This window comes from Seriola aureovittata, chromosome 14, assembly GCF_021018895.1.
Source record: "Seriola aureovittata isolate HTS-2021-v1 ecotype China chromosome 14, ASM2101889v1, whole genome shotgun sequence".
Classification (NCBI taxonomy): Eukaryota; Metazoa; Chordata; class Actinopteri; order Carangiformes; family Carangidae; genus Seriola; species Seriola aureovittata.
The window spans coordinates 21,098,263-21,120,920 of NC_079377.1; the positions used below are offsets into that span (position 1 = coordinate 21,098,263).

The window sequence follows — 22,658 nt, forward strand, 5'->3', positions numbered from 1 at the left end:
ATGAAAATGAGCTAACGTCAGTAGGGAAAGAAAGGAGAAAAATGGGTAGAGAGAGGGAGGAAAGAAAGGGACAGACACGCAGAGAAAGCCTTACCAGGTGGTCTGATTCCCATGTGCTGCTGGCCGTCCATGACGAAGCCCCCCATCGGCTGGCCATCTGGATTGTAGGGAGCTCCTTGACTTACTGTGGATGGAGGAGGAGACAGAGGGTGGGAGGGAGGGATAGAGGGATTGGAGGGAGGGGATGGAGTGGTCAATTAGTGCTTTTAATTAAGGCTCAGTGGCCGAAGCGGGATCATCTGTTGGCCAGTGCACGCACAGGGAGCCGCCGTTGTCTCTCAACGTCATTCTGCTCCGTGTCTCTGCAGCCGGATCTACACTGTAAGCCCCTGGTAGACTTTAATGCGTCTAAATGCTCTAATAGGGATCGGACTGAGATCCAATGTGCACTTAAGACACACAAGGACTTTTGTTTTAAAATGTGGAAGACGTGGTAACGGTGATGACTTCTGATGATTTTTCTTTAAGGTTGTTAAAATCATGTTATTCCACACTTTCTGACAGTATCATACATGTTGTGTATCAATGCTTCAACCCTCATGTCACTGAGTGAAATATTCAAACCCCAAACTGTTTTATTTTTATTTTTTTATGGCTGTACCGTTCAATCAAATGGAAATACTCAATGTTTTTGCATAATTTCATACACATTTCAAAAAACTTCAACCTGACATATCTGGTATCTTTGGAAACTCTAGCATCTGCACTAGAATTTAAAATAAAGTTCCTCTGGGTTTGGTTGCACGGCATGACTTGCCTACCAATGAGTAAGGTTTAAGCGGTGGCATGTGTACAGTTAAATTTTTCTCACCCGCAGAAGAAAGACGACGTTTTGAAAAGTTACTCCAAATATAAGAATTTATATATTTTCTTTCAGACGTTGTTATTTAATACAAAGGTAGTGAAACCAAATCCCTGCTACTTAAATAAATACTTACCATGACTTTTTATGTTGAACAAAATGACACTTTGGCACACACTGGTATGATTTCAGTATCCTTGATTATACATATGATCAAAAGAACAAAATGAACTCCAGGCTAAAGCTCTAATTGGTTTCCCTTTGTGACAACAATAAGTCATTCTTGCTGACGGGCCTCTGCTCCTACCTAAATGCTTTATCTAATAAATGCTGCCTATAACTGAGCAGCAACGATAAGTGAAACCTGATAGGGTTCCTCTTTTTTGCTCGCCTCCATTGTTCTGCTCTCATAGAAATCCACTTACCTTCGATTTAGGCTGTTTGGGGGTCAGTCAAGCAAAAGCAAGAACTCGGCCCCACTGAATGCCTTTGAACTTTACTGCGCCCCTAATGCCACCCTGACCTCTGACCCCTATTACAGGTAATAAAGTTTACGGCAGTCCAAACCAAGCCATGCACCAGGGGGACCGCTCACTCACTCCCCTCGCTCCCTGAAACAGCCACAAATAGGGTTGAGGTGGGGAGTTTAAAGGAGTGAGAGGGGGGTGGGTAAAAACAGGTCTGGAGCCAAAAAGCCAAACAACGGTCACCCAAAAAAAGAAACGGGTGTAGCTCTCTTTATGTTTTGGTTTGAGCCAGGGAGGAAGGGTTGAGTGTTTTTTTTCCTTTGCCTGGTTGGCAAAGGGAGGGGGGGGAGGGGGGGGGGTTAAGAGCAAACTTTACCGAGAACACAGAGAGTTTTGTTTATGGGCTAAGAAAAATAAATCCACTCATCGTTAACTCATTTTCAAATGATTATATTTTATAATTAATAAATAGTTTCTCACCCCAAATGGCACGTCAAAGTTGATTAATGGTTGTTGTTAATGTTGTAACGTTAATGTAACGAAGGGGACAGCCCCTGGAGGTTTTGGACATTCCAGGATGGGGGGGGGGGTTCAGTCCTGTATTTACCAGCTGAGAGGCCTCCGAGTGCATGGAGTGTGGACGGCTTTCGCCTGCGCGACTTGAATACAGTAACTATAGGAGACTTGCCTGCACGGTTTGACTGGTCAATCATGGGCTGGACTATTCTCCTCCTCGCGTTAATGAACCTGAAGCAGATGAAGAGAGAGGGAGAGGGCGGATTGAAAGAAGGAGGAAGAGGAGAGAGGAGAAGGGACAAAGACACAGAAGATCAGGGAAATATTGCTTACTAAGACATTGAAAATCTTGGCACACAGCATAAAAACAAACACAATGCCAAACCAGCCTCTTTCTCTTAGCTAACCATAACAGTGATATGGAGAAATTATTCTCCTCTAAGCAAACCTGAGCCCTAGTAAAGCCCCTGTAGAGCCACAGCGAAAGTCACATCTTAATAACCTTAACAACCGAGGCAGTTGTCTTTCAAAACGCAGAACTCCACGACTTGTGCAAACTTGCACAGCCTCAGTGTATACACAGTCACATCGACCTAAACACTGGGGTCTTTGTGGGGCGAGGCTTAACCGGGATTTTCTCTCTGCCTGTTTGAAACATGTCGACCCATCTCGCTTTGTTGGAGACGTTCCACCTCACGACGAGCTGAGATTGCTGACTGTTTAACACACTTGGCTTCGAGCGCAGCAGTGTGGCAAGTGTTGCTGACAGAAACATGTCACGTTGCCACTGGTGCGAGGCATTGTTTTGGGTGATACTCTGTTAAGACAGGTGACCATGTGTTACTCTGTGACAGCAGGAGCTTTTTTTAGCGTGTGTGTGTGTGTGTGTGTGCGTGTGTGTGTGTGTTTTCACAGAAGCAGGATTTGGTACATATAGTCTTGGACCAACCCCTTTACCCCATGACCTCCAATAAAAGCACAGGGTCAGACCATTTATTGCGCATGCACACACACACACACACACACCATTACTCATATTTAAATCTGCTACTCACTCATTTTCAACAGCACACACACGCACACACACTCTTAATCTCTCTCCCTCTCCTATGTCCATTCACACACATTCACGCCCTCGCCCAGGCAGCGCTCTGGCCTTGCTCAGCCTAACCCCTTGTGAAATGACCCTTTGACCTGTAATGACCCCAAGGAGAGAGAGCTTTTGGGGCTTCTGACTTGATTTATGTGTTCCTGCTGTTGCCCCACCGGACACTTCTATTTCATCTCTAAAAGGGGAGCATTAGCTAAACTTTAAGGAAACAATGGCGCTGCTACACTTGTGAAGCTGGAGAAAGGAGCGTTTCAAGGGGTCTAGGAGAGAAGAGCAGGAGGAACAGAAACAAAAGGACGCTAGCTGGTGGATCTGTTTGACTTCTAATTAAACCTCTTGTTTTATATCTCTTTAATATTCCCTCTCCAACTGCTTCGTGGTGCTCCCCTTCTCTGCCTGCTATCTCTCCTGTATCACCTTCTAAAGACAGAGCTGCAGGGAAATGACAAGAGTGGCGGAGACAGATAGCAAGAGAAAGAGAGAATGATTAGCAGCCTAATTGTTTCCCTGCATTATTTTTATATAATTGCTTTGTTATATCTTGTAAGCTGCTTTAGAAAAATAGTTAATTTTTTGACAGGAGTGCAAGTGGAGCTTTCCGCGTGATAAAACGATCTGAGGAAAAGAAAGAAAACAAGCGACAGGGATCTTGTGAGTCTTTCAGCTGAAGGCTTTGACAAATTTGTTCTGTATTTGTTATAATAAAGTAATTTTTTTTTGGGGGGGGAGCAGAAAGAGCCAGGGAGGAATGCGAGAATGCACTGACATGGCAGAGCACCATCAAATGAGGGAACGTCTGGAGTTTTATCACCAACACCCCCCCTCCCTCCCTTCCTCCCTCACTACCCTGTTTTGTTGGGGGAGATATGGGAGGAGCAGCAAGGGAGAGAGGGCAAGGAGGGTTGAGGAGGCCTGAGCATTCCTTTAACTCTCCTTTCCACTCCTCTTCTCTCTTCTCATGGTCCTATATAGTAGGATGAGGTCAATCTGAGGCCAGCGCTGGCTAACTGTTGACCTCTCCTTCTCTTCACCTCCTTCCTCTTGTCTTTTATTGCTGTCTCCTCGACTCTGTTCTTCCTCTTTCTCTCTAACTTTTCTTTCTTTCCTGCAAAACTTAGTTCCTCCTTCCGCTACCCTCAAAGATACACTGATGCAACAAAGGGGGTTGTTTAGGCAATAGGTGTGCACGTCTCAGAAAGTCAGGCATGTGTTCCTGGTACAGTTGAGCTCAGGGAGAAATCCAACTTCACGTGACCATCCAGAAATATGGCAGCAGTGCTTATTTGCTCTAAGGATTAAATAGACTATGTATCAGCGAAGTAATAATCCTACCATCACTGCAGCTCCTAGCCCGACAAGTGCTGCTACTACTCCTAAAAGAACATATACAGTGACTCTCATACCTCCCTCCCTGTCCCCCTCTGTATCTGTTTCCTTCTCCTGCTTGCTCCCTCCTTATCATTCCTTCCCTGTATGGTGGAAACTGGCAGTCCACCTCCCAGCAATGAACCCACTCTCTAACCCACAAAACCCCCTCCTCCTTGCAAAAACTCTCGCTGGTTTCCTGTCCCCTTCGTCCCCATATCTGAGGCCAGATGCACCATGGGGGCTGGAACAAAGGATAAAATGCCTCTCATAATAGCAGCCAGGGGAACGGAGCGATGGAGAGCGGGAGAATGGGAGGGAAGGAGGAGTGAGAGAGTGAGAGGGGGGGGGGGGCAAAGGGGCTCTGGTCTGCAAACCAGACACTCTTGCTGTGACCGTTAATAAGCTAACAGAGAGAGAGACTGTGAGAGAGGGAGAGGTTGGGGTGAGGGAGAGAAAGGAGGGGAATCAAGAGAGAGGAAATAAGAAAGGGAGAAGATTCGCAGAGATAAAGAGTGATGGAGGGACGGAGAGGAGAGAGAGAGAGAGCGGGAGAGCGGAGAAAAGCGGAGCTCCTCTATTAGGGGAGTGAGGCTTCACCTTTGCACGACCCCTGGGTGCTATAGGGCCAGTGTTTATGGCCTGTTCATTCCCCTGCCTCCCATCACAACACAATGAGCTGCACTATTCAGCTCTGCTCAGTGCAACAATAGCTGGGCTATTTTGGCGTGACACACCACTGGTGGTACGCCTAAAGTTGGGCAAAAACACCGAAGGACAAGAGGGAGGAAGGAAAATTACTTGAAATAAAATTTGGCCTCGTGTAGTTCAGCCAATCCAGCGTGGTACGAACTCTGCCAAGGGTTTGATTCCCACCGTGGGCACACGTGCTTGACACATGCACCCATGGTAAAGTGGATCAAAAAACATGTCAGCCATATGTTATTCCAGAACTGACGTCTGTTAAAAGTCATGTAGGGAGACTGGGTGAATTTTATTCTTTGTTGTTTTGCCTCCAATCTATTACTCCTTCTGAGATTGCTAATGTCTGGATTAATCCTCCCGTCCCTCTCCCTCCTTCTCTGGAAAGAGTGGAACTGATTGCGACGGCGTCTGCCAAGCCCTTGCTAATGTCCTATTCTCATTACACCCGAGACACGCACACACATACACAGGCACAGTGAGCCGAGGCAGCCGCACACAGGTGTACACGAAGCACACGTGAAATGCCCAATTAAAAGCAAGAAATTGTCTTTTTCATCAGCTGCCTTTGATGCGTGACCAATTAGGGGATAATTTAATAACGAGCAGTGGAAAGATGCAGATTGGATATACAAAAGGTTACTCTGCGAGCTCGTTGATTTAAATTCATGTGGAGTTCTCAATTTCTGTGGCACACATACTCACACACACGCACACCTCCTGAGCCCACTACCAATATTATATTAGTAATATGAGACACACTGAATCGCACCAACGTGCACATGCACATACTGTATATACACACACGTCCTCTGCACTCACTCCCAATATTACATTAGTAATCTGAGAGAATGTGCGCACACGTGCACAGGCCTACACACACTTCGCATTTATGGACAACTGGATATTCCAGCATAACACACACTCATCAAGACCCGCCGTTGGATGTCAGCGCATGCCGACAGAGGTTTACATGCATATTCAAATCCGAGAGCCGCTTAAAATAACTGTGTAACCACACGCTCCTCCTGGCTGCCAATCAATGTGATTTAAAAGCACTAAAAAGAAAGCGAGCTCCTGACGGGTAGAATCATGTAGCTTATCATCAGGTTGTCACTGCGCGGCCAGCATCGATTGTCTGCTGCTCAACCACAATTAACGCCTAGCCCATATATCCTTCCTTCTCACTGGTGAACACACACACACACACACAGACACACACACACAAACACACACACACACACACACACACAACACACACACACACACACAAACTTAAACAAATTTCATTGTTTCTTTGTAAAGAACTTGTAGCCAACCATGTTTCTAGAGAAGTGATTTCGACATAACTTAATGCTGCATAAGATAATTATTAAAAAAACTAAAATTAAACAGAAGCAGTTGATTTGCACTTGTGCACCCACACAAATACAGTTACCAGCTATAAATCAGGAGATAAGCAATCGTACAGCAAGTTAGAGCTAACACACACACACACACACACACACACATACACACACACACACACTACATTTCAATCCTATTGCTGTGTCACACATTGTATCCCTGCAGAACTTTATTATCCTGTCCTGTGTCCCAGCACATCTCCATCTTCTTAAGTAATTAGTTATTTTATTATAGAGCTCACATATTCTCTTACGTGCAGCAGGTGGTGGCAATGCATTCATGTGCACGTACCTGCATACTGAGTGTGTGTAAATGTATGTGAGCGTGCTGCATGTGGGTGTGTGAGGGAGTTACAGTTATGAGTTTCTTCCCTTGTTCTGCTCAGCTGACAAGTTAACTCATAAATCACCTCCTTCTCTTTTCCCCACATCCATCCCTGCCTCCCTCTCTCCTCCTCAGTGTCGTTCTCAGGTCAGATACTTGGATTAGATGCTTCAGATTAGTGTAAATAAACCAACGCAGCTGCTTGCAAATCAAATCCACAAACAGTTAAGACATGAGGACTGTCTCTAACACTGAATACAAAAATGCAAATGTCACTACTTTTCCCATTGGCTGAAACTGTATTGCATCACATTCATAGTGTTTGCATGATTTGGATGTAAAACCAATACTGCTAAAACAATTTAGACAGTATTCAAAACACTCAAGAGTAAATTCCCAAGCACTGTTGTGACATGTCTTGGTATTATGTTAGGATGTGTAAATCTTCTCTTGAGTAAAAATGATCTCATCTTTTTTTTTTAATAGTTGTTTCTAAGTCTTTGCTATGATGGAGATGTAGATGAAGAAAGATTATTTAGAGCCATGGTAACAAGAGTTTTAGTTTTGTGTGAACATTTACAATAAATAAGTCGACTTGTGACCCCTCAGCTCAGGTCACTGCCTTAGTATGGACATGAGTGAGGATTTCAACCGAAAGAGAGGAAGAAAATAATTGAGAGGAAGAGAAATATATGTTTTTCTTTCTTGTCAGGATTATCTTGGGACCATTTGAATCGGTCCTGACCCCAGTTTGGGAGGAATCTTAAGCTTTGAGTTGAGATGTGGATTGTGCAAAAAAGCCATACCTAATATTGTGCAAAGACACTATTCTTTCTAATTTCTCTGTGCAGCCTTCAACAGGTACAAAAACCTGCATGCACACACACAGTTACATCCTGCTACGTGCGCTCACTTGTCAACGAGTAGCACCGTTCTCACTGGTTTTGCCAAGGCTGCTCAGACCGACCAAACAGCTTCAAATAGCTACAGGTTTTAGGTTTATAACACTCCTACACACAAAACAGGCAACCAGGCTCATTCCCATGATCCTTCCTGTTTCTCAACGTCCTCCTCCTATAGAAAAAGCCTGTGTATATATTACTTTGGAGTTAGTTATAGCACTGTGACAAACAAGACAAAAACATAAACGCATGTTCACACACACATACACACACACGCGCACACACACACACACACGAGACCGACAGTAGACAGGGGCCCTGTGTTTTCAGTCACCAATATATATATATATATATATAAGTCTTTATTGGCAGGCAAACAGTTCCTGAACCATCTCCAAATGCAGGCACAGACACACCCACTGACATATAGACGTTCAGTACATGCAGGTCTGCTGATCCAGCTCCTAATAACATGAGGTGGATTAGTTGGATCCAGAGCCACATATGGAGGGAAACATAAGAAAACTGTGAAATTTAAAAGGAGCTTTAGAGTGAGAGCAGCCATGGGGTCACTTAATCCCCATTACTGCACACACATAAAATACAAGTATGTAAGCACACACACACAAACACACACAAACACACACACCCTGTTGCTCCACTACCTAAGAGCCCAGTGTCCATTAAGAGAGTCATGAATCTACCACTAAAGCTGGTTTTACAGAGTGGAGCGACAGGCTGGGTAACCACACACACACACACACACACACACACACACACACACACACACACACACACACACACACACACACACACTCACACACACACACACACACACACAAACACACACTCAAACACAAAACACACTGGAGAAGAGCTCAGTGTATATGTGTATTTAGTGTGTATGTGTGTATCCATGACAACCAGGTGCCTCACAGAGTTATAGAGAGGAAATGTTGGCCACATACATGAACTCATTGGCTGGGCTGGCTTCACAACACTCACTGACTTCTAAATAGGATTTGCCAAAAGGCAAAACATAAACAGAGGGTGGGCGAGAAAGGGAGAGAAAAGTTCTGAATACAAAAGACAAAGATGAAAAAACATTTAGAAATAAAGAGAGAGAGAATAAGAATAAGACATCAGAGGGGAGTGTGAAGCTGTCACATACGACCTCTGTCACTCTCTTTATCTCTGTTCCTGCTTCCCTTCACACACATTCAGACATTCTTGGACTCAGTTAGCCAGTCATCCATCAATGCCAGCCAAGCCTGACTTTACCCAGAAACAACATGGCTGTCCCGTGCTGCCCACTCCACAAACACAACATTGGACAGAGCCCGTGTCCTTTAGCCTTTGGGGTTGGAATCGAAATGTGTGTATGAATGACTGTGTGATGCTCTATCTGTATGTGCACATGTAGGAGCTCTATTAGCAATACTCGCCACGTATGTGTCTTTGGGAGGGGTATGCAAATGTATTTGCATGTAAACACACACACTTAGCTACCCAAAAAAAAAAAGTCACATACACACACACACACACACACACACACGCACACAGACACAGAGATGACCACAGTGTCACACAGAGCCAGTATTGCTGACAGGGCTTGCAGTGGGGACTGCTGCAAACACAGTGGTTGACCTAAATCCCCTCACACTACCCGTGTCATATCCTGTCTCTGCGCGTGTCACTTCCCCCCGCTGGCTCACAGCAACCATCACTATGGGGATCCCTCTGAGTGCCCAGAAATGAGTAAAGGCAGTTTCAAGGCAGTCGACATCCACAGTCAGCAAACACCAAAAGGAGAGGAGTTTTTTTTTTTGCAGATTTACATGCTTCCGTTAACCTATTAGCTCAAGTGCTAAAAAACATTAGTATACCATATATATTATAATAATAATTTTATCAATTTCACAGGCATCGCTAAGGCTTTATGATGTATTTTAGAACAATCCCTGATTCAGTTCAGTCTGTTAGCCTCATCGTTTTATGCTTTGTCTCCAAATCCCTTACATAGAGCCATCACTTATCTTAATTGCATGACATCACTGTCAGTCTTCTGCCTGTTAATTGTAGGGCTAGGTGTCCTATTTTTCCTAGATATTTAATTTTGGCACAAAACACTTGCTCGGCGTCCCCGCTGGTTCACTTCACAACAGCGTTTGATCAACTCTATAAAACATCAGCGTGAGAACAACAACTGACTGATGGTGGCGAGTAAGACAGCGACCATGTGTGCTTCGACACAGACCCCAGCATTCACGTTCTGCCGCCTTTCATGTTTTGGACCCCCCACCCCTCCTCCCACTTTTGTACTACAAAAGGAGGTTGAAAAGCAGGGGAGAGGAGTGAGGAGAAAAGAGGAGGGAATAAAAAAAAAGACAGAGAGAGAGAGAGGCGAATGAAGAGAAATGCAGGTTTGGCCGCGGGCAGCGTGCTGTGATGTAAGAGAAACAGAGAGAGTAAGAGGAAGAAAGGGGGAGGAAGGGGGGGAGGAGAGATGGTGTTCGGTTCACAGAGTGTCTTTGCACATGGACACCTATATGTGTGGAAGCACACCCACACGTCTACACACATTTCTGTTGACATAATACAGTAAAGACAGGGTCGTGTCTGCACAAGCTAAAGATTCCTGTGAGAGGCTATTGGTAGCAACACACTTCAAACTGAGGGAGAAAATATTGTTCTTGACATGATTCTCACTTTTTAACTCAGTGTTGAAATCTGAGGGTGAGGTCATATCTAGTATATCTAGTGTCTGTTCATTTGTGTGTGCGAGTGTGTGTTTGTGTGGTATTTGCTGTAATGTCGGGAGTTTCAGGCTGAAGCAACTTGACAGAGCTGCAGTGTCTGAAACAGGCTTTAGGGCATGGACTGAAACTGGGCCTGCTAATTCCAAAACACACACACACACACGCGCACACACACACACACACACACCTCAGAAGGCTTTCTGTGAACAAGTTCCAGCATCTCTCTCTCTCTCTCTCTCTCTCTCTCTAGCTTTTCAACATACTGAATAATACAACTCATCTCACCCTAACCTGTTTGTCTGTTGCTCATATTATTTAAAGGGGAATTCTGCCTCATTTATGTCGTATTGCTCATCACTTCTAATGCCTCTGATAGCATTGTACTCACCAAATCAACTGCTTAACCCTTACAGCTAACAAGCAGAGGGTTTTTTTTTTTTAATAACATCAGTTGATAATAAAACCCTAAAGTGATTGCACACAAACACGTTGGAAATAATTCAGCACTGCACAAGAAAACTGTGCATGCACAACTATGGCAAGTAGGTCAAAGTTGCAGCAGGGTTTTGGTCTGTAAAGGTCCTCGAGCGAAGTTTACAGCAGACCGTCAGGGTAATCCTTTCACTGTTTCCTCTTCCATGTGTTTAGGACCTGTCTGATCATCTGACTCGTCCTGCCTGTCTTCGTTTCAGCTTTGTCACAGCACAGTGTTATCATAACTGCCAAAAAACAATGGGCCATCCTGAGAGAATGAGACCCAAGTAGTAATAAACCAGAATCATCCTTTAATTTGATTCGGTATGCTTCATTAGCATTAACATGGCATGTACCAAATGATCTTAAACTATGGGAATTTGTGATTAAAAATAATAAACAGGAAGTGTTACTTCTCCGCCCATATTACCGCGTTCTTTTTTTTTCTCTCACTCCACCCCATTTCTCTTTCCTCCTGTCAGTCACTTGCTCTCCTTCCCTTCGCTCACCTCTGCTTGTCCTTTCAGAAACCTGATAAGAGACGTATATGTACGTGCCACACTGCTCCTTCCTAAGTAGCCTCAATGTCCATCCACTCTGCCCTCTTAAATACTACCTCTCTCTCTTTCTCTCTCCCTCACTGTTTCCCCCGTCCATGCTTTTAAGACGTTCGTAAAAGGAGGTCTTATTGACAAAACAATCGCTCGGCGAGGCTTAAACACTGCCTTTAAAGGGGCATTATTAAATTGCAGGCAGGAAGGGGAGGGGCAGCCAACAAGGGAAACCTGATGACCCTGCCATCGATTTTTACATCACCGGAGCGTTAGGAGAACTTAGCACAGAGATACTGACTGTAGCCGGAGAAAGAGAAAGTCGACAGAGAAAGGAAGACCTTTTATATGTCACGCTTAGCTGCCGGCCGTATTAAGGGTGGTTTAAATGTGTGAGCAGGTAAAGGGCTGCATTGTTCAAGGACACTCTGATATTATGGCTGCTGTTAGACCTAAATGTGGAACACGCTGGTACTTTTTATGATCTGATTCCTGCCTGATTTCTTCCTTTACTGATCCGTATATATCCTATATTCATATCACATATGGTAGAAAAATCAGTCATGGTGCTGTCTTATCTACAGATTTTAATATTTGTCACAAATCTCTGTGACACATTATCCTAAGCTTTGGACTAGCTTACATCTTAGGTAAGTTTAGTTTGTTGTTCAGGTTTGAAAAGGTTTTTTATCATTAAACGATGGTGTAATTTAGTTCAGGGTAAAGTTTTGACTTTATGTAGTGTATTTACATAGGCTCTTTCACTGGCACACTTTCAGGCAACTCTGGGTCTGCTCCCATGCTACCTATGTGTCTATGCATCGCTCAGTAAGAACTGGAAACTGGAAAAAGAAATGTCATTGCTTTATCTTAACCTGGTTATGAGTCTTGAGTTTTAGTTGTTTTTAAATTGTGTCTGCTGTTGTGTGTTCTGTCTGCAACTTTGTGGTTTTATTTGTGCTGCTGCCTGTCTTGGCAAGGTGTCTCTTGAAAGAGATTCTTAATCTCAATGGGACTTTCCTTGTTAATTAAAGGTTGAATAAATACTACAGATATTTATTTTGAGTAACGAAGTTGGACTGCAAATACATGTAAGATTTGTGTGATTTTAAGAAGAAACAATAATTGTCACTCAATCTTTCCCAGGCTACTTAGCCTCCTGCCTGTGAACATGGCTGCATTGGTTTACTTTATAACACAATTACCTTTCTTTTTTCTCATTCTCATAATGAGATGTTAACAATTAAAATCTACAGCATGACTTTCAGTTTGTCTTGAAGTAAAATACTGACTTTTCTTTGCCTATTTAACTTTTCACTTGGTATTTTAAAGAACACTTTTGCTTATATGACAATATATTTAATGGATATATAATATGAGGGTATGAGCATAAGTAATGTGTATGTTTGTTTCATGTGGTGACTCATCTGTGTGCGTCTGGGTGTGTGGAAACACTCTTTGTGTGGATACCTTATGTGTCTAGGAGGTGTGTGACTTTGCATTAATGTGTGCGTTTCTGCTGTAAAGAAAACTATGCCGGGATGTGCCCGAGTATTTGCATTTGGGCATGTACAGTATTGTGTGTACATTCTCTATATATGATTCAGCTGTGCGAATGTGAACGTGTATTACCACACACAGAGACAGACACACACACTTGCTCCATTCAAATTGAGATTCCCTGGTGCAGAGTATTTCTGCCAATAATTCATGAGTGATCTGCGCCCCTTGCCGGCCTTTAGCATTTTTATTTAATCTGCTGAGCCCTACCGCGTGCTCGCTCATCAATAATACACACCGACATGTGTGTTAACACATCTATGGTGTGTGTGAGTGCGTGAGAGAGAGGGAGTGAGGGAGGGAGGGAGAGAGAGAGAGAGAGAGAGAGAGAGAGAGAGTTGTTATTATATATGTGAAAGAAAGCACATTACAGATATGTGAATAAAGAGATTGTGTGTGTGTGTGTGTGTGTGTGAGAGAGAGAGAGCGAGAGAGGAAAGGAGAGTGTGTTCATAATGTTCCGTGCAGTAACATGTGACAGGATTGCACTATGCGTTTCATTTGTCAGTGGTACATGTTTTTCATCGTTAGGTCTTCCCCTGTTGGGACAACAAACATGGATGACCCACGGTTCATCTGCGGCCATTCGATGTGAATTCAATTCACTTCTGATGGTCTGCGTATGACCGTGTAACACACTCCCAGTAAGTGTTTTATGCTTTCTGAAGTCCTCTTTGGCTTGATTTCACAGTTGTAGACCTGATTTGGTGCAAGTGAACGCATGAGAAAATGTGTCTGTGTGTGTGTGTGTGTGTGTGTGTGTGTGTGTGTGTGTGCATGTGCAAGAGTGTGACTCTAAGAGAATTTAGACATGCACACATTTGTGTATAAGTGTGTGAGCGAGTGTGTGTTCTTCAACAGCACTGACAAACAGAATCACAGCTCGGGAAATTGACTTCAACAAATCAGTGGGTCAGGAGGTAACATCACCGGGGGTTGCTATGGAGACACCCAATGACGGGGCTTCCCAATCAGCACAACAACACGCCTGCGAAATGGCAGTTCCCCTAACATAACCTCTCTCTCTCTCTCTCCTTCTCTCTCTCTCTCTGATTGTCTCTTTTTCTCTCTCTTTCTTCTCCATCGTCTCTTTTCTGTCTCCTCTACCTCCATCTCTCTTCCTCTGCATCACTCCGTTCTCCCTTTTTGTCCATTTCTTTGTCTTTATGTCTCTGTCAACCCATCTTTTCACTTTATTGTTTTCCCTCTCAATCACCCTTCCATGCCACAATGTACTGCTCGCTCAAACAACCATGCATGGAAATATGCCTGTGGACAAGCGTATACACGCACACACACACACACACTCAGACACACACACACACTTGTATACAACAAAATGTGAGGGGGCAGCGGGATCCCAGCATGCAGGGTTTAACAGCTAATACCCCTTAGATTAACCACCCCCGGTTCCTCTCTCTCTCACTCTCTCTCTCTCTCTCACACGCACACACACACTTACACACAAACACACAACATCTTCCACAAACCAAGATTAACCTCCCACGATTTACACAGTGTGTGTTGGTCTTGCACAAATACACACACGCACACACACCTTCGGGGTGTGTTGCTATCCCCCTACCAATAAAAATAACAAACAGAATGAGAGCACACAGTCAGCCTTAAGTGACCAAGCTACTGTTCATGTGACTGTCTGTCTGACTCACACAAACACACACACACACACACACACACACACACACACACACACATACACACACACACACACACACAGCTTGGCTTTATCTCAGCTGTAAGAATTGATCCCCCATAGATTTCAGAGAGGTCACGTGATTTGATAACCCTGACAGGATTCCCTCTGGTCAGGAGGCCTTTTACTGCCCGCCTGTGTGTGTGTGTGTGTGTGTGTGTGTGTGTTGTGTGTGTGTGTGTGTGTGCATGTGCAAGAGTGTGACTCTAAGAGAATTTAGACATGCACACATTTGTGTATAAGTGTGTGAGCGAGTGTGTGTTCTTCAACAGCACTGACAAACAGAATCACAGCTCGGGAAATTGACTTCAACAAATCAGTGGGTCAGGAGGTAACATCACCGGGGGTTGCTATGGAGACACCCAATGACGGGGCTTCCCAATCAGCACAACAACACGCCTGCGAAATGGCAGTTCCCCTAACATAACCTCTCTCTCTCTCTCTCCTTCTCTCTCTCTCTCTGATTGTCTCTTTTTCTCTCTCTTTCTTCTCCATCGTCTCTTTTCTGTCTCCTCTACCTCCATCTCTCTTCCTCTGCATCACTCCGTTCTCCCTTTTTGTCCATTTCTTTGTCTTTATGTCTCTGTCAACCCATCTTTTCACTTTATTGTTTTCCCTCTCAATCACCCTTCCATGCCACAATGTACTGCTCGCTCAAACAACCATGCATGGAAATATGCCTGTGGACAAGCGTATACACGCACACACACACACACACACACAACACACACACACACTTGTATACAACAAAATGTGAGGGGGCAGCGGGATCCCAGCATGCAGGGTTTAACAGCTAATACCCCTTAGATTAACCACCCCCGGTTCCTCTCTCTCTCACTCTCTCTCTCTCTCTCACACGCACACACACACTTACACACAAACACACAACATCTTCCACAAACCAAGATTAACCTCCCACGATTTACACAGTGTGTGTTGGTCTTGCACAAATACACACACGCACACACACCTTCGGGGTGTGTTGCTATCCCCCTACCAATAAAAATAACAAACAGAATGAGAGCACACAGTCAGCCTTAAGTGACCAAGCTACTGTTCATGTGACTGTCTGTCTGACTCACACAAACACACACACACACACACACACACACACACACACACACATACACACACACACACACACACAGCTTGGCTTTATCTCAGCTGTAAGAATTGATCCCCCATAGATTTCAGAGAGGTCACGTGATTTGATAACCCTGACAGGATTCCCTCTGGTCAGGAGGCCTTTTACTGCCCGCCTGTGTGTGTGTGTGTGTGTGTGTGTGTGTGTGTGTGTGTGTGTGCATTGTTTTTGGCCCGGTATAAAATGAATTCTCCATAGACTGATACACCATACCCTAATCTAACGTCTGTCTGTCTCTGAGGTCTCAGATTGAACAATGGCTGGGAATAATGTTAACATCATTAGACTGCTGGTAATGGGGATTTATCGTGTCTCATCTCTTTCTCTCCCTCTCTCCTTATCTTTCTCTCTTTCTCTTCATCTCTTTTTCACTCTGTCTGGCTCTTTAACTCCCTCTCTCCTGCTGCTGCTCTTTGCCTTTCTGCAGTCTCCACTTTCATGCTCGTACCTACCAACTGACTGATACTTTCAAGGATTATTTTAAGGGCCGCTCAGATCAAACACCCTCTGCCTGGGCCCTGCCTCAGTTACCCAGTCTCCAGCCCATTTAATTAGACATGGCTAATAACACTAAGCATGTGCTGATAGCCATCTCTCTGATAAGACTAGCCGCACAAGGACATAGGGCCCCTTTCTACCTTTAACAGTGCTACCTAAGGTTAAAACGGCTAGTTAGCAACCTTATTTTATGGCCACGGCCAGTCACGCTTGTGCCCAATTAACAGGCTAGTTGGCACTTAGAGAACATTAATTGGCAAAGGCAGGTTAGCAATCAGGCTATGTACCTCTACGATAGGAGCCTTGCTAACAAGGATAACTTCACATGCTACTTTTATTAAGAAAAAAGTACTAAAAAATAATGTGTAAGAGGATATATGGTCCGTCAACACCCAATAAAATGACTTTCAAGAGTAATGATCAGAGGAAAATAAGCAGCTGCTGCTATAATGTAATGAGACAAAGTAACTGCATGTTACAGTCATTTTTTGGTTTCTAGATTAAAGTGGAAGTAACTGCACGACTATGTCAGAAAAATGAACTTTTAGGATAAAAGTTAATAAATGCTAGTTTTATCACAAGTAAACAGTGAGCGAGATGTTCTCATTTGATTTAAACAAATGTAAAAGGTGCTACAAAAACCCACAAACCCAAAAATAAGTCAGCCAAAGTAAAATCCTATAATTAGTCTCAGAGCTACCACTTTTCCAGTAATCATTCCTGTATAACTTGTGCATGTTGGATGTTTTTATTGGATGTTTTCAGAATGTAGTTTGACTCTTAATTAACATGGATGCTCATGTTTGGGCTGAGTTAGGCTGTTGGTCTGGAAAATCACTCCAGGCCATATCTCTTTAGATGGATTGATCTAGATGAGGATGATTCGGTAAGTGGTGTGTGTGTGTCTCTGCGTGTGTGAGTGAGGGATGAAAATAGGGGTGGAGTGGAGGCATTAATTCCAATCATTAAGAACTGGGATAGCCTGGGGGGTCGAACCCCTGAAATCGACTACATGTAAACTCTGAAAAGACTTACCAGTTGTTCACTTGTAGGATGGTGAGGCCTGTGTCTTGCGCCAGCTGTTTCTTCTGTTCTTCTGACGGGTAAGGATGCTGCAGGAGACAGAGACAACTCGTATGAGAAAATACAGACAAGAGAATGTAAAATCTCTTGTCTTTATTGCTGCTGGTTGCTTTTATCCTTATTGCAGTTGGTGCAATAACATGACTCTGTTAAGTTTGCCACTTTGCTGGAATCATTTCTCCGGGCACAGATTGTAAGAAACCTTAAGTACAGAGAGCTTAGGTTTCATTATTTTGAAAGGACCACCAGCTTATAATAGAAACAGGAATTTCCCCAAAATCACACATTGCCATGTCAGCAAGTAATTTAATCTAATTTTGAGTCTTTTAAATCTTAAATGTCTGCCACTGGGAGGGTAACTATGTTACACAGTGTAAATCAATTTAATCTTTCATTTAGTTTTTATCTTGTCTTAACTGTCTACATTTTTTAATCAGGCCTCATCACCTTGATATTAGAGGCTGTCACTTTTTCAGGGATTTGTTCAAGATTAGGGAAAATGATGATTTGCACTAATACAAGATAGATGACCTTTTCTATGATTATTTCTATTTATTTGAAGGCTCATAAATATGACAGATGAATACACGATAAACAACTATTCAGCTGTTGGAAAGACAAACCAAACTGACCCAATGTTTAAATATGAAGTACTCACTCCATCCCTTCCCCGAGCAGACAGCTGACAACAGTTAAAGTTGAGCCACCTGTTTAAATATATAGAATGAATAAATTGGATAAATGTGAACTTGGGGAGTGTGTTGATTTATATTAGAGTGAGGGGGGGATCCCAGATGCACGGAGCCTTGTTCATGGAGGACAATGTGCTGTTCATGACTGAGACAAGACATGGACTGTGCTGAACACCATAGGCAGGCCATAAAAGCGGAGGAGAGGAGGGAGGAGCAGAGGAGCGAGGGGGAGAATAGATTGTTGAAGGGATAGCACTAACTGGACAACTATGTATATTGCAAAATGCTATGTATACATTTAGGAAAGAAAGAAGAGATACATGAATAGATTTAAAGTTCAAGACGATCACGAAATACGGCTCAATGATCCATTCTACTAAAGTGTTTTCCCTTTGCCAACCAGAGGTGTGAGTCATACCCACTGATTTCTGTCACATTACAGAGAAGTACAGTTTTCTAATTCTCCACGTCTGCTGCGTCATTTCAAACAATAAATGACAAAGGAAAAAAGATATTTTAGGAAGATAAGTTTCGAAGGAGCAGCAGCCATTCACAGAAGTCTAACCCAGTGATTCCATCAATACCAACAATTCTCTGTCTTTATTTATAAAATAAAACTTGCAAATCCTTGAATTTATATATTTGAACGATAGAAACCGACTATACAAGACAACACCCTCACATTTATTCAGTTATCATTGCACGTTATGCTGACCAGCAGTAGTTGCCACTCATATGGCTTCTGTATAGTACGTCTACCAAGAACACACACAGACACACAGACACACACACACACACTAAATAGTCAATCAGACGTGCAAAATCAGTGCGGCGCCAGTGTTTTCATTTTTTCATTACAGTTTTTTCGGCGCATAATGAGCAGGATTGTGTTTAATACTGGGACAACCCAGCAGAGAGAGAGAGTAGACAGATTTTTCTTTTCCCAGCCTTCCCTTGTCCATGTGATTGGTTGTGGGGAATGGGAACACAAGGAGGCTAATTTCACGCGCTAAGTTATAATTGCATTGTTGCCTCTGGCCAAATGTGTGTCCACTTCTCTTCTACAACCATTTTTGTGTGTTTGTATTCATACGTGTGAGTTATCTGTCCACTCATATACTGTGTGTGTGTGTGTGTGTGTGTGTGTGTGTGTGTGTGTGCGCGTGCGTGTGTGTGCAAGTGTCTTCCATACTGCAGACTGATCAGATAATATCAGAATTAAAATAACTGCTGCAAATCTGGGACGCCACTCGCCTCCCTGTGTGTAGAAAGCGAGAAAACATTCTTTAGGGCTCGTGTCATGTGATGTGTTGACGCACTGAGCGCTTTACATACAGCCGCCACCACACACACACACACACACACACACACACACACACACACACACACAGACACACACACACACACACACACACAGACACACAGACACACACACACACACACACACACACACACACACACACACACACACACTGCTGTCATATTAAAGCTAATCATGTGAATAACATGTCTTTCAAGTCTTTCCTTTCAACAACAAACAAAGTTGATTGAACATGAAAACATCAATGTGTCCATTCTACGTGTTGTAGATCTGTGGGAGCAGGAGTGTCTGCCTCGTGATATATAGGGGCTGCGGCCATGCCAGCGGCCATAATACAGCACAAATACACCCTGTTTCAATGCTTCCGTCCCCCTAGCTCCTCAGCACACACACGCAGACAGACAGATATACACAACTAGTCACACACAGACAGACGCACACACACAAAAATCTCAATCTCAGACAGCTGGGAGAAAAATGTGCCTGCTGCCATGAGTTTGTTCTCTCCAACACACATCCTGCCCGAGGTGAAATGTAACCAAGTATATTTACTCAAGCACAGTTTTGAGGTTCTTGTATTTATATTACTCGTTACAGTGAGCGATCCGACAGAACATAATGTTGTTTCACTTTAACACCAACTACATGAATGCATCAGTAATAACTTCACTGTATAAGATGTAATAATGTAACACTGTGTAACACTGAGTCCTGTAACTTTTGATATTTCGACTGCAGGACTTTTACTTGTAATGGAGTGTTTTACATTGTGGTATTACTATTTTTTATCAAAGTAAAGGATGTGAAAACGTCTTCCACCACTTCTTGCTCCTCTTAATACAACCTTCAAATTGATACATGTGCCAGAGTTTTCACGTTAATGCAAGAGTTACCAGGAAGAGCTGCCCGGAACATCCAAACTGTTTTCGTCCTCCTCTTTTTCTAAACCGCCAAATTAGCTCCTATCTGTCAAAACACTGTGATTTAGTTTCTCGCTTAGCAGTAAGTCGCCCAGTTTTAATATTGTCTGTGAGTGATTCTGGTCTCTTTTAACGGCCTTTGGCTGTGGTTCAGCGGGTTGAGAGAGAGAGGGAGCGAAAGAGAGAAAGACCTTCAGTGAGAAAAGCAATAACATGTTCTTTAAAAGAGCAGATGGAAAGTTTCTGCGCATCCTTCCCTCCCTTCCCTCTTCCCTCCGCCTATCTTAATGATATGTCTTCTCCAAATATACAACTCCTTTCATGAGAATTTCCACCCTGCTCTCCGCTGAGCATGTGGGTGCCAGGAGGGGTGTGTGTCTTTGCTTCTCTCTCCTCTGTGTGTCTTATCAATCCCAGTGTGTGTGTGTGAGTGTGCATGCGTGGGTGTGTGCATGCATGTCTGTTATGTTGCGTGTGTCCATACGAGTCAAAGGCTTTGCTTGTGTGCGCCTGTATTAGCAAGTTCATCTGTGCATGGACATGAGAGCGTGTGTGTGTTTGTTCTCGCTTGAACCACTGAGCTTGCTGGGCCTATGAGTGAGTTCAGCCGTGCATGGTCATATGTGTGTGTGTGTGTGTGTGAGATTTAGGAAAGATGTGTGTGTGTGGGTGAGTAACAGAGCATCAGTAACATCCCCTCCCTGTCTGACCGTCTTCCTCTCTGACCCCCTCAGACAAGAACAAGAGAGGGACAGATAGACGGAGAGAAGAAGGAAAGAGATGACGAGGGAAGGAGGAGGCAGGGGAGGAGACATGGAAATGGATATCTGGAGCCCCAGGGGTTTAACAAAGAGATAAGAGCATAAATATTCTGCAAGACCCCTCTTTACTCCCCCTGTCCCATGTCTAACCCAGAGGAAAACTATTCTAGGCGAAGTGGTAGAAACAACTGTTCCAGTTACCAATAATGCATTAAAGATGCTACAAAAACAACAGTAAACACATTGCAGCTGTGTATATTAAATATTATATAATATAATTATTGCATATAAAAATATACTCGACGAATGTCCAAAAGTTGCCTGACTCTAGCCACACACGAGCTGAGGTGTGTGTGTCCTCCTTTTTCATTCATGTTTGAGAAACCTGAAGACTGAGTGGTTTCCAGTTTGCTATTGCACAAGGTCATTCCGAGAAGACACGATGCTATTGTGCTGACTGAACCTTCGACCTCTACTGCACAAACTAAACCCACCAAAATATTAATATCATCTGCAGAAGCAACAAGTCGTTGAAACTTCAACAGACAAACAACAAACTTACTAAAGGTCATGGCTGCCTAATTCTTATTTTTGCACCTTGTAAACCACATAAAGCCTCACCTTAGTCTCTCAGTAGCAATAAGAGGCGGGGGGGGGGGGGGGGGGGTGACAAAACAAAGAAGGAGTCTGAGTCACTGTTTTGTCAGGGATGCTCCACTTCACCACAAGGGGAAGGCTATTTCAGAAAATGTCTTTTATCTTGCTGCTGTTCTCCTTTTTCTTCATCTCACCTCCTCAGCAAAACCAGTCCCATTTTCTGTTCTCTCTCTCTCCCTCTCTCTCTCTCTCTCTCTCTCTCTCTCTCTCGGCTCCAAATTCACTGACTGTTGACATTTAATTTGGCTTTGGCTCAAAAATAAGGTATCAAGGTATCCAACCTTTAAAAATGACAGAAACACAGACAAAATTACACTTTGATTCGATTTTACACGTTTTCCTGTTCTGGCTTACTGACAAGTAATACATTTGTGTAAGTATTTAAATAAACCTCCTTTAAAACATTTCAAATGAAAGCCTACATTTTACTCTCACATCTCCATCTCAAAGCGTGTGACTCCATCCTTGTTAACCAATTCACTTCAGCCAGAATCCTCTCAGTCCTGCACCATCCTCAGCCAATAGTGTTATCATTGCATATATTTCTATTTAAAGCTGCGCTTCCCAAGCCTCTGTGCATCCCATTAAAAAGGCTTGACATGCCACATTAGCTCTATAAAACTGCGACCATGAAACAGGATGGAGGGAGGAAGAAGAGAGAGGAAAATCATATGTTGTCACAGTCATGTGATGTCCCTCAAAAAGAGTCCATGACACTGCACAATCTGTGGACAACAGGCATGGGTCAATGGTATTTTGAGTTAGCTTGCTTCAGCACCAGATGGTTGGGGTTTGCCACAAGGCACAAGGATGGCAGAAAATGCAACAAATCGCAGTAAACAACTTGTGAATGTGCAACATTTTACTA

At 43.5% G+C, this 22,658-nt stretch overlaps 1 protein-coding gene across 2 annotated transcripts in view; it reads right to left on the reverse strand.

Annotated features, from left to right (window-relative positions):
- Nucleotides 1-22,658, reverse strand: part of meis1b (Meis homeobox 1 b) — a 112,144-nt gene that overhangs the window by 13,932 nt on the left and 75,554 nt on the right. For both annotated transcript variants that reach the window (XM_056395076.1, XM_056395075.1), the window contains 3 exons: nucleotides 17,392-17,468; nucleotides 2,018-2,076; nucleotides 95-184 (listed from right to left, as the gene is read on the reverse strand). In XM_056395076.1, the coding sequence (XP_056251051.1) occupies nucleotides 95-184; nucleotides 2,018-2,076; nucleotides 17,392-17,468 (226 nt within the window). The remainder of the gene's footprint in view (nucleotides 1-94; nucleotides 185-2,017; nucleotides 2,077-17,391; nucleotides 17,469-22,658) is intronic.